This window comes from Mastigoproctus giganteus, chromosome 9 (genome assembly GCF_048544385.1).
Source record: "Mastigoproctus giganteus isolate SK-2022 chromosome 9, ASM4854438v1, whole genome shotgun sequence".
Taxonomy (NCBI): Eukaryota; Metazoa; Arthropoda; class Arachnida; order Uropygi; family Thelyphonidae; genus Mastigoproctus; species Mastigoproctus giganteus.
In genome coordinates this window covers 182,294,393-182,311,062 of record NC_143583.1, presented here as the reverse complement: position 1 = coordinate 182,311,062, position 16,670 = coordinate 182,294,393, and the positions used below count along the sequence as shown (strand labels likewise).

The following is a 16,670-nucleotide window of genomic DNA, read 5'->3' as shown; positions in this document are numbered from 1 at the left end:
TGTCTGATATCTCACAAAAAGGATTCTTCTGCTCCTATGCTTATCTTTGGTGACACTCCGATTTCTAGGCAAGATGATATACAGATTTCTCTGATTCTAAGATGCTATCGATTGCAAGACACCTTAATTTCAGAAAAAAAGCTTTGATTCTAAGAGAAAAAATAAAACACTAAAATAAATCTAGCAAATATTTTTTATTATAATTAAATTCAATTCACTAACAATAGTACTGGTATTTATCAGTAGGTATGTTATTCATCACTTCCTTCTGAATCTTCTGAGCCGTCGATATCTGCAACTGAATCAATATCAGAGTCTACTTCACATTCAGGGTCAGATTCTTCTGAGCCATCGAGAGCATTGGTAATGCAACATTTTTTAAATGAGTGCTTGACTATTCTTTCTGGGATCAGCTTCCATGCTGTTGATACCCATTCTGCCAATTTTGATGCCGGCGCTTTCTTAATTTTTCTGGAAGGTGTTAGCGGAAGGTTGTCGGTCAACAGCCAGGATTCATATTCCCTTCTCAAGTAGTCCTTAAATGGTTTGTTGATTGAAACATCGAGTGGCTGCAGTTGGCTAGTCACCAGATGCTACCAGGAATCACAACCAAGACACCACGTTTTTGCATGATTTTATTTTTGACATGTTCGGACAAATGTCCACGAAATGCATCAAGTACTAGAATGCTGGGTGGGTTACGAAGACTTCCAGGACGTTTGTTTGTTTGTTTGTTATTTGGTTTTTAGGAGCATTAGCAACTAAGGCCATATTGCTCCGGGATATGCGGTGGTCATTCTCTGACCTTTCCGCATCCTCCGTATTTGGTGGTGACGGGCTCGAACCCCGGTCTAATCAAGGAGCATGTGCTACGCACTGGTGCTCCTTCCCACCTGGCTACAGAGGCGCCTCTTCCAGGACGTCTATTCCACACAACATTTAGCCAGTCTTCCATAAGCTCTGCCGACATCCATCCATTTTTTTGTGCACGCACAATAACATCTTTAGGGAAAATTTCATTCTTCGGTATGGTTTTTCAATTTAAAATTAAATATGGTGGCAACTTTCAACCATCAGCGGTGATGCATAGCATCACAGTGATATGCTGCTTTTCGTAGCCCATGCTTATAATCTTGATTTCTTTAGCGCCTTTAGCGTTGACAGTGTAATTTCGAGGTATATCGAAGAAGAAAGGGGTTTCATCAGCATTTCCAATTTGACTAAACTCAGTTTCTTTTTTTCCTTAATTTCATCACCTGTCACTGAAAGTTAATCAGCTTCTGTTGAAAGCCTGCAGGAATTTGACAGACGTTTGGCACCTTAACGACAATCCACTATGATGCAAGAGTCTGTCGCACCAGCCACGACTGTCTTTAAAAATTATTTTCTCTATTCCGAGGGACTTGGCAATTTCTCCGGCTTTCAAATGCACGAATTGTCAAGTGATGGGTAATCCTTTTGCACGTGTCTCCATTAAAATGTATCACAGCTTCATTGACCTGTGGAAATCTTCCTTTCTTAGGCTCTGTAAAGCACTTGGTTGTTGCTTTGCATGAAAATATGCAATTGCAATCGTTTCTCCAACGACAAACATTTACTTCACTAATGTCAAAATGTCGACTCTATGTTCCCATAGAGTCGACTGTCGTTTCCATGTTCTTTTGCATACACAAAAACTTTTCGTTTCAATGCGGCTTCGTAGCGCAATCTTTCTGACATTTTAATGTGCAATAAGGGATCAAAATTAGCAAAATATAGTAACTCCTAACTAACTTTCGAAGATATACAAACAAAACTTCCTAGTTTTCGCTGAGTGAGCTCCACTATAATGAAATAACGGTGGCTTCACATTTCGAAAGCACGTGAAATCACCCACACCACTTGATTCTCCATTGGAATTGGAGAATGCGATAACGGTCAAACATGGAGACGGGGTTTCCACGTAAAAACAAAACATGGTGCAAAGCTTGGGAAAATTTGAAAAGCAAACTGTGATTGTAAGACTCACTCCTTTTTAGAGATGTTTATAGGGGAAAAAAAGTGTGTTTTAGAATCAAAGAAATACAGTATCTCTTATGGGGATTACCCTCACTTCTAATCTCTCTTGGCACAAGCACATTACAAATATGCTTCCTCTGAATCTAAAAAAAACTTGGTTTTCTCTTTTGCTCTCTGCATTACTTTTCTTCAAACAGCTGTTCACTCTGTACAAATCACATTTCTGCCCTACCATGGAATATTGTGGCCACATCTAGGGCAGTGCCCACAAAACCTCTCTCAGGCTTCTAGATTCCATTCAGAAGAGGGCAGTTAGGTTAATTAATAACTCATCTCTAACAGAGTCTTTCCACTCACTGTCTCATAGATGTACTGTTTCTGCTGCATGCCTTTTTTTTTACAGATACTTCCATGGGCAATGTTCTTCTGAATTGGTTTCTATAATTCCTGCTCTCTTTTAAAACAGTATAAACACATGCCGCCACCAGCCAACATCCATTTACTGTCCAACTTCAAACTCACAGGACCAACTTTTCATCTTCCTCGTTTATTCATTCAACTGCTGTTTACTGGAACAACCTTCCTTCATATGTATTTCCTGAAAATTAGTCTACAGAAGTTCAAGTCTAATATTAACAATTATCTTCTTTCATCTTCTCAACCTCCAACCCAAGCATGGTACTAAGTACTATAGGTTCTAATACCTCATGTGCGGTTTTCATAAAATAAAAAAAAAAAAAAAAAATTACGAATTATAGAAACGTACGATAAATTAAACTTAGGCAATATGTCTCAAAGGGAAGCGGCAGTAAAATTAGGAGTGCCTTAGTCATCTTTATCAAAATTGTTAAAAATCACGTCATACATTAAATACTAATGTGATTAGTAAAACCAGAAAAAGGAAGAATGAAGGGAAATGCCAAGCCAAACAGTAGATGAAGCTCTGTTTGTTTGGTTCAAACAGGCCAGCTCATTTAATGCACCAATCAATCATAGCATTCTTCTTCTTCAAAAAGCTAATGATTTTGCTGAAAGAATAGAGTTTAAGGCGACGGATGGATGGCTGACAAGATGGAAGGAGAGGCATGATATTGTTTACAAAAACCTTCACGGAGAAAAACAGGATTCCAATGGTTCTGCAGCTGACACCTGGTTGAAAACTGCTTGGCAAACTGTGTTAAGCCCTTATAATCCTGAAGACATTTTTAAGGGCTATACTACAGGGCTACCCCAGACCACTACATGATTTTTAAAAATTCCTCTGCATCTGCAGGAAAGAAGATCAAGGACAGGATTACAGTTCTTTTAACATGCAACATGGCGGGAACAATCAAGATGAAGCCGTTAGTTATTGGCAAGAGTAAATCGCCTAGATGTTTTAAAGGAGTAAAACAGCTGCCTGTTGAGTATGTGTCAATAATACCAATGCTTGGATGACAGATTCTTTATTTGAAGATTATCTTCATAAATAGGATTTAAAATTGGATGAGAAAAACAAAAAAATTGCACTGGTTTTGGACAACTGCCCAGCTCATCCAAAGTTGACTCAAAAACATTGAAAGTAAAAAAAGTTTTTCTACCTTCAAATGCCACATCACTGATTCAACCTCTCGACCAGGGAATAATAAAAACCTTTAAGACCTTTTTATAGATCAGATATGAGGTGAAGAATCGTCCAGTCTATAGATGAAGGTTTGGGAACATCATCCGATATCACAGAGCAGATAACTATTCTAGATGCACTTCATATGACTTAGTGCCTGGAATGAAGTTTCCAAAACCTGCATTACCAACTGTTTCAAAAAATGTGGATTAATTATTCATGATGGGCAACTAAGTCACGATACTGACCACGTTGTAAAGCCTGAAGACATGGGTGAACAGGAGTTTAATGATTGGGTGGACAGATGGTGATCTACAAGTTACTACAGCTTTAACAGATGAAGAAATTGCCCAGTCTGTTGCTGATAATTTTGCCAAGGAGGAGGAGAAAAATGAATATGAACCCAAACGAGTTCCAGTTACATAATGGCAAACTCATGAAGCTATAGCAGTCCTGAGGAGAGCGCTGGAAGAAATTGGTGCAAGTGATCGTGAATGTAGAAGAATGATGATATCCAGCTGAGGACTCTTTCTTGGTGATTCCTTTCTGCTTCTCTCGCTCTCTCTCTCTCTCTCTCTCTCTCTCTCTCTCTCTCTCTCTCTCTCTGTCTGTCTGTCTGTCTGTCTGTGTGTAACTCAGGAATTTTTTTTGGCTGGTGCAGCATAAGCCTCATGCTTCCTTGCACTGTATGGCTAATAAATATCCTTTCTATTCCGAAAAGCTTACACATTTGCAAGACGCAGCTCTGAGGTAAAGTTTTGCCCCTATCACTCAGTATAGAGTGAAGGCAACAGAAACAATAAATGATACCACTGATATCATTTATTGTTTCTGCCCATCTGAAAAATAAATCCACAATAACTAAAATTTATTTATTACCAGCCTGATGTTGGGAGTGGTCATACCATATCAACAGCTAGATACTGAAATGCATAGGCAGAGAGGCACATGTCACCCCTGTCATTTTTTTAGAGAATATACACCAATCATTTAAATTCCCTTTAGCTATAAAAAAAAAATTTTTTTTTTTTTTTTTTATTGTTAACATTGGATTTTGATCTATTTTTGCATTGTGGCTTAGCTATTTTCAACTGACTACATTTGGCAACACTGATGCTGATATGATTGCCATTCTAGTTCAAGCCATCATGCAGCTTGATTGTGTGTAAAGTTTACTTCAAAGTAATTCAAAGTTTAGCAACATGCCTATGTCCACCAGTCACATCATGTTTGAGTGTTGTACTTGTTTTGTTCTGTGCATTATTTTGTGTACAAAACAAGGTACAAAATGGTGCCTCTCTTGTCATTTTTTTTCTGGATCTGGCAGTGCTGAAATGTATGTGAAAGTTGTTTCCCAGACTGGATGGGAGTCTTCCCTTTAAATTAAGCATGGATTTGACATGAATGGCAGTCCTTAACATAATCTGTAATATCTTGGGTCATGGTAGGCCAAAAGAAGTGTTTGGAAGTAAGTGTTATAGTCTTGTTGACTCCCAAATCCCCTGCCAGATAACTATCATGATAAGTCTCACAAATAAATTGTTGCATTTTCTGAAGTGGTACTAGCATCTAAAAAATGCCCATTAATGTTGCCTTTAATTGTCAGTCAGCCTTAGTTATCACATAGCATAGGTTATCATTTGTCAAGTGCAAGTTTCCTATAACTCCTTTGATGTAAGGAGTTTGTTTTGCTCTGTAACAGTACTTTGCACATGCAAAGCAGTTATCTTTCAGAGTATTCAATAAAGGTACAATAGCTGAGCAAGGTTTCTCCACTTAATTAGAAATTACCAGGTGGGAAATCTTGCAATCTTCTCTACCAGAAGGAAAGTTGCCCTTCTCTCCCTGCTTAACCTTGAGGTGAAGTTGTAACGGTCTTGCAGTTACTTCACTAAGATTATTGGATGTGGAATTCATTTAGAAGGTTCCTTCTAACATTTGGCATTTATATCCATCAATACAATATGTTTCTACTCATAGTTCAGCTTATGTTTAACATTATGCCTAAGAAGAAAATCTTCAACTAGGTGATAACCAGCAGAGACTATTTTATCCAAAATCTTAAGTGTAGTAAAGCACTTACATGGTGTCAGTAATTTCAGACATCCAAAGACCCTAAGTCAATTACCTTCACTGATTTTTCAAGCTTAACCTTCAACTTCTCTGTGATCTAACTTGCTCAGGAACTCTGCCTATAATGAATGATTCATGCACTCCAAAGTCCAAAAGAGCAATGACCTTAACTCCATAAATCATTAGTTCCAAACAGGCTATAGCTGCCTTAATGCATCTTTTGAGTGGATCAATGCTTCTTTAAGGGCACTCTGAAAACTCCTTTCTCCATCACCATCTTGAGATTGGCAGGGCAGCAAAGTTGGCCTTTGATTTTGGAAGGTTAGGCTGATTGTGAAGAATCATCGGCCAAGATTTGCCCTGTAATTTTAGCTACACACACAATCTTCCTGCAATTGAAGCAAGAGATTTTTCAGAGTTTATTACAAGACTGTCCTTATTGATTCTGTGCAGTGGTATTAGTGGGAAGACAAAGAGCAGTTTGAGTCTGACTATTCAAGCTCTGCTTAAAAAAAAAAAAAATAATAATAAAAATCCTGTTGCTCTTTCCACCATTTCTCTGTGGAACTCTTCCTTGAGGTTGCTGTCCTCCTTTTCATTCTGATTTAGAAGAATCAACTCCTTCAGGGACCAACTTATTTCAGCTAAGGACAGAGCCAAAGACATCCCTTCCTTTCCTTCTCTTCTTATTGTCCTTGCTATCCAATTGAATATTTTCAATTTCACTGCATAGTTCTAAACAGTGATGTATGCTCACCGGATCATTTTTGAAGATTAACACTCACTGGTCTGGTAATGCTCATGGTGAAATATCCACAAAATCCTTATCACAAGGTTTTATACCCAAGCAATTCTTTACAGTTAATCTCTGATAGGAAATCTCCACAGGTTCATCTGATCCCTTTGTACAACTGAGGGTCTAACAAAAGTTTGAAGGAAGCCTGAACTTTCCTGAGAATTGATACATCAAAGCTCTTAAAAATTTGATAAGAATCAGTATGCAACAGTTCAGGTGAACTGTTTATGAAGCCCTGCATGCATGATTTCATGACTACTGTTAAATCTTTGTCAGTCCATAACAACACCTCCTCTGTAATTTTCTATGACCAAAAATTACATTAATATTGTATTCATCTTCTCCAGAGAATGTTCCAAGGAAGGACCTGAATTAAATATATGCAGGTGTTCAGGAAGAGGGTACACCAGCACTATCACCAGTAGCATTACTGGATATGGAATTCATTTTCAATTCAAAATCTAACCTACAAAGAGTGGACAGGAAAAGCAAGCAAATACAGTCAATAACTAAAATCTTGTACACTGCACCATTTATATTTGTATTTGTCTACTTTGTTTTGCTTACAAATATCAGATTTTACAGTACCAAAAGATATTGATCCCACATGCGGAATGAATAAAAGAAACAGGTCTGGAAAACAAATCGCGGGTTCTGCCACTTTATTTCACCCCTCCCACACACACACACACCGAGAATCCCTAAAGGGGTGAATTTCTTTATAAAATTTAATATAAAGCAATTACTGTTTCTTGATGTCTGGACCTGTTTTAAAGTCCCCAACTTTAAAACATAAGTCCAGCAGTTATCTTAATAACTAAAAGACAACTTACTAAAAAATAAAATAAAAATATCTTCCAAATAAAATAGTAAAATATAAATTTAGTCTCACATTTACCAGAAGTTTATACATTTATGCAGAACTCTTATTCCGACCCTCAGAATCATATGATAAAATTAAAATCATGCTAAAGTGACCACTCTGATTAAAAACTAAATATCTCATATTACTAAATTTTTAAAACATTTTATTTATTACTGTGGAAAAAAAAAATCTCCATTCCAAACACTGTAGTCACTGGTAACTAATGACTCCAATATTGAAAAATATTTATTACAGAACTGACTGAACACTATTTTGTTAACGAAACATAAAATTTCTTAAAGGAAAATAAACAATGTGTTAAAATAAATGAAATGTTACATCTATTTGTGTAGCATTTCATTTATTGCTACATCATTTATTGCTACACTAGAAATGCTACATCTATTTGTGTAAATAGATAAAACTATACTACTATACATGCAAATTTTTTTTTTAACTAACAGCAAGGTTTAAAAAAAAAGTTAGATAAGCACATCAGTTATGTAATATTATAAACAGATATTTTTGTAAAATAATATTTTCACGGTTCTGATAATATTTAAAATTTTTAAAATAATATTTTCCAGTTCGAAAAGATATTAAACTCTTAACCTTTAAATATCACTTTCGTGAAAATATTTCAATATCAGTTTTTCAGTAAGAAACCACTGAACATTACCTCAGAGTATTTGACATGAATTCTTCATCAACAGATTTATCTGCAGGTATATAAAGATCATATACAAATGTCTCACTGCCAAAGTCAGGACTGGCTTTTTCTCTTATGAGAGGAATTCCATTACAAGTAATAGTCTCTTTGGTTTCCTGCAATGATAAAATTTAATATAAATTCAGCATGTAAGTGGTAGAACATAAGTAAATTCTTATCATTATAACACAACAAAAATAGACAAATTAAATCATTATGAAGATTCCTGAGGGTAAAGCATGTTTCCAGTCATTGACACTTAGAAAACTATAATATATCATCATCCAGTAATTCACTCTTGTGACTGGTCACTTCATCTGATGAGCTGTCTCCACCTTTGTCTTTTCCAGTTCGTTCAGTCTTCTTTTGCTCACTCATCATTGGATTTCTTGGGATTACTTTACAGGGTAGTTTCCCATTGCTTTCCCAACAGGGAAAGCAATGGGAAACTACTGTTAGTAGCTTCCTCTAACTGAAGCTGTGTTTGCTGCCATTGACCTGTTTAGTTCAGAGCAACATGGCCTTAGTCGCCGATGCTCATAAAACCCAACAATAACAACCTGTTTAGGTTCCTCCGCCACCAAAACTCTGGTTACCAGCCTACCTACTAGTAACCAGATATATATAGGCCCTGTCTTCACAGCATGTTGAAGGAAAGGCGCTACATATCCTTCCTTCTCTCATCTGCATCCACCTCACTTAGATTCCCACTGGGGTTGAAACCCAATCTTCCTCTTAATTGCTCAGGTCCCAGGGGTCACCTCGTGGAAGTGAGAGTGGAATTGAGATGAAGAGGCTCGGTGAACCCATTTGTGGGTTCATGTATTCTGCTTGCACATCCCCTTGGAAATAACTATATACATATAGTCAGTGCTTTTTTTGTGATGGTACCCAATGGTGTACCGGCACCTTTATTAACAGTGACGTGTGACATTTGGATGCAGTGCACTTCGAAATTTATAATATTTCGTAAATTTTTTCACATGTTTACCTACTATTCAAATAAGCTTAAAATGATTTAACTAAATTTGCATTTTTTACTGTTGACTGTTAAGATATTTTCTATATAAAACTATATAACCATTTTTATAATTCTAAATTACTCAGTCAGACCTCTGTTTAATTATTTTGAATCCCTCTTGGAAGTTACATTTAAAATATGTTTTGGTTGAGGGAAGAAAATTTTCATATAGCGAACGGATTGAGAGAATTAACTTGGTATGGCCTGTTCGCATTTCTGGCCTTCAGGCAATTAGTGCTGCTGTGCGAATTAAGAGCTAAAGTGATTAGTATTGTATTACTTAGCTGTACCTTGCAAAACCTATCCAACCACCTGTTCCACATACAGAGAAGTTGCACTGGTCTGCAGTGAGCAGATAAAGGTGTATTCCCAATGGGCTCTGGCCCACCTTCTACTGCAGTGGGGTCCAACCTTTTCCAGTACCTGGGCCATATTCAAAAAAATTCAAAGTGTGTTACATTTTCGATATCTTATTGCATGTAAAAGTAAAATTGAAAATATTAAAAAATTTTTATTAAATAAAATACACAATTACATTTACTGAACAAAACATTTAATGAGAAAAATTTTTTGATAATAAAATTTAAAATGCTGTTTTAGTTCACTTTCCTCGTGGGTCGTAGGTTGGACACCTCTGTGAATCAACTGTAAGCGCCCCATTCGAGAATTAGAAAGTGATTTTCTTTTACCCCATAAATAAATCTGTTATTTCGTGGAAGTGCGATATCCACATTTTTCCGAAAATTTTCCCTATCTTTGTTTACACTTTACCTTACCTGAATGATACCGATATTTTGGACAGTTTCAAAAAATGAAAAGAAAAAAAAAATTAAATTTAAGAACTAGTGACAATACCGATGATGAGAGAAGGAAAACGAGGACAACAAAGGTATATTAAATCTTCTAAACATGAATTGTTGGCATTTGGTGAAAATAAAGTTAGAAAATTGTCAATTAGAGTTAAATGCAATTCGTGGATACCTAACTGATAAGAAGGTTTCCGAAGAATTGAAGCAATTGATGAACGCTCTGAGTATGATACCAATTTCATTGAGTGAATGTGAACGAGGATTTTCAGAAATAAAATCTGATCGCCAACCAGCGCTTCGTTGATGACAAAAACAGTTTCTTCACTACTGTTTCTTAAAATTGTGGGCCGTCCGCTGACCTGCTGCGATCCAGCAAAATATGTCGATTCGTGCCTACTTCAGAAACATCATTCAGCAACCGATACAAAGGGCAGGAAAAGAAGTCAGCATAGGGTGTTGGATGAGAACTTAATAAAAATTTGGAATATTCTACAAAAACTTTATTATAAAATTATTTTTTTATATACTTGAATAATAAATTTATGCTTAATAAACTGTGTTAATATACTCAATTTCTTGTTCTTATTCTAAAAAAAAAAAAAAAAAAAAATTAATACTAAAGTAACAATATTGGGGGGGGGGGGAATTAGAGTACTTTTGCATCCTTTTAATTTTCAATTTTTTCAGATAGCAAAGAATGAGTACTGGCACCTATTATTTTACAAAAAAAGCACTGCATATAGTATTACACCAGGAGCATAAATTATACATAATATAGCTTTGCACCACTAGTTACTATTGTACTGCTTGTAAGTCATGCTATTCCAATACTGCATTATTGTATAGATATAATGTAGTATGTGTGCGCATGTTCTGCAAATAATGAAATGGCTGACATGCATTAAAAAGCAAAGGCTTGGCATTGAGTTTTGCTTTAAACTCAGTAAAACAGCTTCAGATACTGAAATTCTGAAAACAGCTTAATAAATATCCACCAAAACAATTTAAATATCTAAAGTGATGCTAATTTTAGTTTTCCTTCCTTATTGTTTTGATCTACATCACTCTTTTCTTGAGGCGCCTCCATAGCCAGGTGGGAAGAAGCAGCAGTGCGTAGCACACGCTTCTTGATTAGACTGGGGTTCAAGCCCGTCACCACCAAATAGGGAGGATGCAGAAAGGTCAAGGAATGACCACCGCATATCCCAGAGCAATATGGCCTTAGTTGCTAATGCTTCTAAAAACCAAATAACATAACTATTTTCTTGTCAAAGGGTAATAATACAGTAGCCGCCTGATTGTCCAGGGGCAGTTTAACCAAGTTGCAGATTAATTGAAAAAAAAAAAAAAAAAAAAAAAAAAAATTTAAATGTCTTTTAGAAAAATCAAATCAAGTACAGTACCTTCTTACAATAATTTATTTTTAAATTTAAATGTTTTTTTTTTTAAATATTGCTTAGTGTCCCACAAACCCTTAATCCACCATTGGGAGTCTACTGTGCAATACTGTTCCTTAGGGACTTCTTCAATCCTTAGGCATGTGTGCATGCAAACAAGTACATATTCATTTTTCATCAGTTAGTGAGTGTTAAGCGGGCAGGCACACTGACACAGTTGTTAAGTAAATAACTGTGTATTTTGTGTGTGTTTATTCCAAGAGTCTTAAAGTTACCTATCATATTAAAAAGAAAACGAATTGTTCTTCAATACAACAAAAACTTGAAGTCATCAATAAACATGATAAAGGTGATGGTGTGTCAGCTTAAATGAAAGAATACAATGTTGGTGGACAAACTGTACAAGAATTTAATAAAGAACAAAGTTAAATCAATCAGATTTGCTGGAGTTTCTTGGAGTGCTGACAGAGTGGTTTTTTTTTTTTTTTTTTTTTTTTAATATTAAATGTACAGCAATACCACGCTTGGCATGGCTTCAAACAGCACGGGTTTCAATTAAGTTTAAGTCAAAAATTTACTGTACATGTTAAAACCCATTCAATAGCCTAGACATATACTTTACATATATGCTGCATTGTCGTAGCCTAAGTATGCATACATATGCTGCGGTGCTAACTTTTGTCTCACATGCAATATATAGCTCCCATCAGGCAGTCAGTGGCAATGTGCAACAGTGTTCAGTATTCTTAATTCCATCCTGATGAGACTAGGTGATAGCTTTTTAAACTTTTCATTTCACAATTTATTTTTTACTCCTTTAAAATATGATTAAAAATATATCTGCATCTTTGTTAGAAATTGTCAACAACATGCATTCTGTTTGGCAGCATGTTTTGCCCCATTTGGCAAATGATTTCACTGGTCTTGAATCACAAGTTCAGACAATTGCCAGACATTGTGAAGATCGGAAAAGACTTGGGATTCAAAACTTTGGACACTGCCAATGTACACTGAAAGGACAGAATTCATGGGATACCTGGTTCCTGGTGCCCAGGAACCAGGTATCCCATGAATTCTGTCACCCCTCTAGCTGGCGGGGTCGTACACTAGCGAGAGGGCTAGGTGGACAAACCCACCACTTGGCAGTTACACTGCATTCACATAGATGGTAATTCGATGTCAGTATGGATAAATGCCTTGAGTTAGCTGACTTTGAAAAAGAGATGATAATGGGTGCCCAACGCATGGGTCACTCTATTGCAAAGGTGGTACAGAAATTGCACTATCTCCATTTGATAGTATCAAGAGTGTATTGGGAGTATGCCATTTTTGGAATAACATCTCATTATGGACAGCGCTGTGGGCAGAGAAAGGTGGTGGATGAATGTGGTCATCGTCTGTCTCGCATTGTTTCAACCAACCGCAGAGTGAGTGGCACAAAACACTGCCAACTTCAACAGGGGAGGTGCCAGAAACGTATCCACCAAGATCATTAGCTGCAATAAGTTATGCGAGCCGCCAACCCACCAGAGTTCCATTGCTAACACCCTGACACAGGGCACTGGACGATTGGAGATTGGTTTCCTAGTCCAATGCGCATCTGGCAGAAACTGCATGAATTTGTCAACAAGGAACTGTTCAGGCATATGGACAATTGGTAATGGTCTGGGGCGTGTTCATCTGGCACACGTTGGGACCTCTGGTATGTCTAGATGCATCTCTGACTGTTCCAGGTTACACAACCATCTGCAGCCTTTCATGATCATCATGCACCCACAGGGCAGTGGACAAAGCACCTTCCCACAGAGCCATGGTGACTAGAACATGGTTCGAAGAGCATTCCGCAGATTTTACCGCCATGAAACAGCCTCCCCGTTCACTAGGCTTGAACCCTGTAGAGAATCTTTGGGATGCTATGGAAAGGTCCATTTGAGCTTTGGATCCTCCATCAGGAATCATGGATAGAAATACCCGTGGAATGCTTTCATGAAATAGTGGACTCAATGCTTCGCTGTGAGACTGCCTTTATCCAGGTGAAAGGTGGGCCTGCCCATTACTAGGTGGGTATCCCATGATTTCTGTCCACTCAGTGTACATGACTGCATTGACTCAAATGCAAATGACTTAGATGATGCAACTCTCCTTGAAATTGATGTGAAAACTACATATGAAGCAGAGAAAAACAATTCTGAAGTGGCACCAAAAGAATTTTCAACAGAAGAATTGGAGAAAGTTTTTCAGGTGGGGGGGTTAACATGGCCTGCGAGGTGATTATGAATGGAGATCCGTATGTTGAATATAGTATCAAGATATGGCAAATTTTTCTTCCCAGGACCTATTGAATGGGTGCACTGCCCGGTGAATTTAACTGATTGCCTGGCTAAAATTTAAGCGATTCTCGCAGTACCATATGGTACTGACCTTGATCAATATTAATTTGAACATACTATGTGATCGACATCAATGTGGTAGGGGCATATAATGTTAAATTACACAATTAATTTTTTTCTCTGGATCACTTAAGTCACATTTATAAATAACAGAAAATTTTATAATATTGCGAAGTATTACACTTCCCCAACCACCTACTTCATAATGCCACCCAGTTGGCAAAATTTTTTGGGGAGAACACTGATGATGTTACCTTTTCATTAATAAAATGTTTTCAATATTTTTTATTTCAAGTCCTTTTAGTTGGCTATCAAGCAGAAATAAAGTTTATAGATTTATTATAAATTTGTTTATAGACTGTTTCTCAGGTACGCATTCAATTAAAACCCATTACTTGGAACTCTTCAGAGTATAACTGACCAGCAAGGCGCAAAAAACGCTGGAGGAACTGGACAGACAGGTGGTGGACAGTGAGATTAAAAACCCAGATACACTCCAAGAGAAAATCACCAGTATCATAACTGAAGCAGCAGAGACAACGATGAAGAGGAAAACCCCCTCAGTCGGGGACATGCCCTGGTGGACTCCAGAATTGCAAAGATTAAGAAAACAGGTCCAGACAAAACGGAAAGAATTCCAAAGAGCACGGAGAACATGGCCACCAACAGAGGTAGCAGTACTAAGGCAACAATACAAAGAGGTGCGAAACACCTATACAGAAAAAATTAAAAAGAACAAGCGAGCCTCTTGGGAAAACCTGGTCTCCAAGACAGGGAACGAGAACCCCTGGGGCGTAGTGTATAAAATCACCACAAACAAGCTCCCCAGGGGAGAAGCATCCACTGTAACGAGGATGCCCAATGGAAGCCTGACCAAAACGTGGGAGGAATCGATTACCAATATCCTTAGTGCTATCATCCATGAACCACCAGATATCCTTAATGAACAACAAAAGGTAATATGCCAGGCAAACCAAACGTATAGAACCCAAGAAATAGAACCGCTCTTCACAGTCGATGAATTACAGGGTGCGGCCTTGCAAATGCGCAACAGGAAATGTCCCGGCCCGGATCTCATAGAACCAGAGATGGTCAAAAAAGCCGTGGAATATATACCGAACCTGATACTTAATCTCCTCAACCGATGCCTGGAAACTGGGAACTTCCCGACAAGTTGGAAGACTGCACACCTAAAACCCAACAAAACCTCCGGACCAACCAGCCTCATATTGCCCCATAGCCCTACTCTCTACCCTAAGCAAACTCTATGAAAGGCTGCTCCACAAAAGGATCATGAACCATTACAAAACCGCCAACCTGGAATCACCCAGGCAATATGGATTCAAACCGGGCTTCTCGACCATTGAAGCAGTCCAAAACCTCATAACCAAGGCAACCCAAAGTGCCAGGCAAACCAAACGTATAGAACCCAAGAAATAGAACCGCCCTTCACAGTCGATGAATTACAGGGTGCGGCCTTGCAAATGCGGAACAGGAAATGTCCCGGCCCGGATCTCATAGAACCAGAGATGGTCAAAAAAGCCGTGGAATATATACCGAACCTGATACTTAATCTCCTCAACCGATGCCTGGAAACTGGGAACTTCCCGACAAGTTGGAAGACTGCACACCTAAAACCCAACAAAACCTCCAGACCAACCAGCCTCATATCGCCCCATAGCCCTACTCTCTACCCTAAGCAAACTCTATGAAAGGCTGCTCCACAAAAGGATCATGAACCATTACAAAACCGCCAACCTGGAATCACCCAGGCAATATGGATTCAAATCGGGCTTCTCGACCATTGAAGCAGTCCAAAACCTCATAACCAAGGCAACCCAAAGTAACAAGAAGTATTTTCTGGTAATAGCAGTGGATTTTGCTGGGGCCTTAGACATTGTCTGGTGGCCCAGAGGTGTCGACACTGTCTGGTGGCCCAGTGTCCTTGGCAGACTCCGGAAAGCAGCAATCCCAGAAAACTTGTATAACAGTGTCCGGGCATATCTGTCGGATAGGAAAATTGAGGTCGTCACAACTTTCCGAAGAGTTGTTAAAAGCGTCCGAAGGGGCTGCCCACAGGGATCTGTCCTGGGGCCACTAATGTGGAACATGGTTTTTGATGACTTCTTGGCTCTGGACCTGGGAAATGTGGCCAGTCAGGCCTTTGCTGATGATCTCATTTTAATGGTGGAAGCGGACTCCAGAACGGGACTTGAAACACAGGCAAACCAAGCACTACAAACCTTACAGAATTGGGCAAAAACACATATGTTAATGATTTCACCAACCAAGACAAACTCAGTATTATTAAAAGGCTCTCTAAACATCAGACGACCACCGCAAATAAAGATAGCGGGATCCACCATTAAACTAGCAAAGCAAATAAAGTATCTAGGTATTATCCTGGATGGAAACCTGTCCTTTACACCTCACCTCACCTACTTGAGAGAGAAACTAAGGAACTATGCAGCACTTGTAGCAAGAGTATTTCGCAGGGACTGGGGACTCAACAGGAAGACTCTGTCCCTGTATTATAAAACAATATTCATCCCAGCGATCACCTACGGATCACCAATCTGGTTCAGGAAGGCCGGAACCGCGGTCAACAGAAGACTGCTGGACACTATCCAAAGAAACATACTTCAAACTATAACTAGGGCATGCAAAACAGGAGCACCCATTCTCTGCAGGTCCTGGCAGGAGTTCTTCCACTGGACCTCGAGGTGACTAGATGTGGACTCATGTATTTACTGTCCAAGGATATACCTGCCTCCATCTATGACTTTACCTTGGACCCAACCAACAGCCAGACGGCAGAGAAACAACGAATAGTGGCTCACATGTTGAAGATTTGGCAGCACAGATGGGAGATGTCGCCAAAGGGTCAAGTTACAAGAAGCTTCATACCGATAGTCGCAAAAATGTACCCAAAAGCCCCCTCGTGGTTCTATCCTGGGCTAAATACAACCTTCCTCCTGATGGGCCACGGCCCATTTAAAGCAAAACTGA

General features: G+C 38.4%; 1 protein-coding gene across 1 annotated transcript in view; it reads right to left on the bottom strand.

Annotated features, from left to right (window-relative positions):
- fs(2)ltoPP43 (female sterile (2) ltoPP43) overlaps positions 1–16,670 on the bottom strand; it is a 52,034-nt gene that overhangs the window by 21,709 nt on the left and 13,655 nt on the right. Inside the window, exon 3 of the mRNA XM_090381366.1 lies at positions 8,015–8,160. Within this exon, the coding sequence (XP_090237492.1) occupies positions 8,015–8,160 (146 nt within the window). The remainder of the gene's footprint in view (positions 1–8,014; positions 8,161–16,670) is intronic.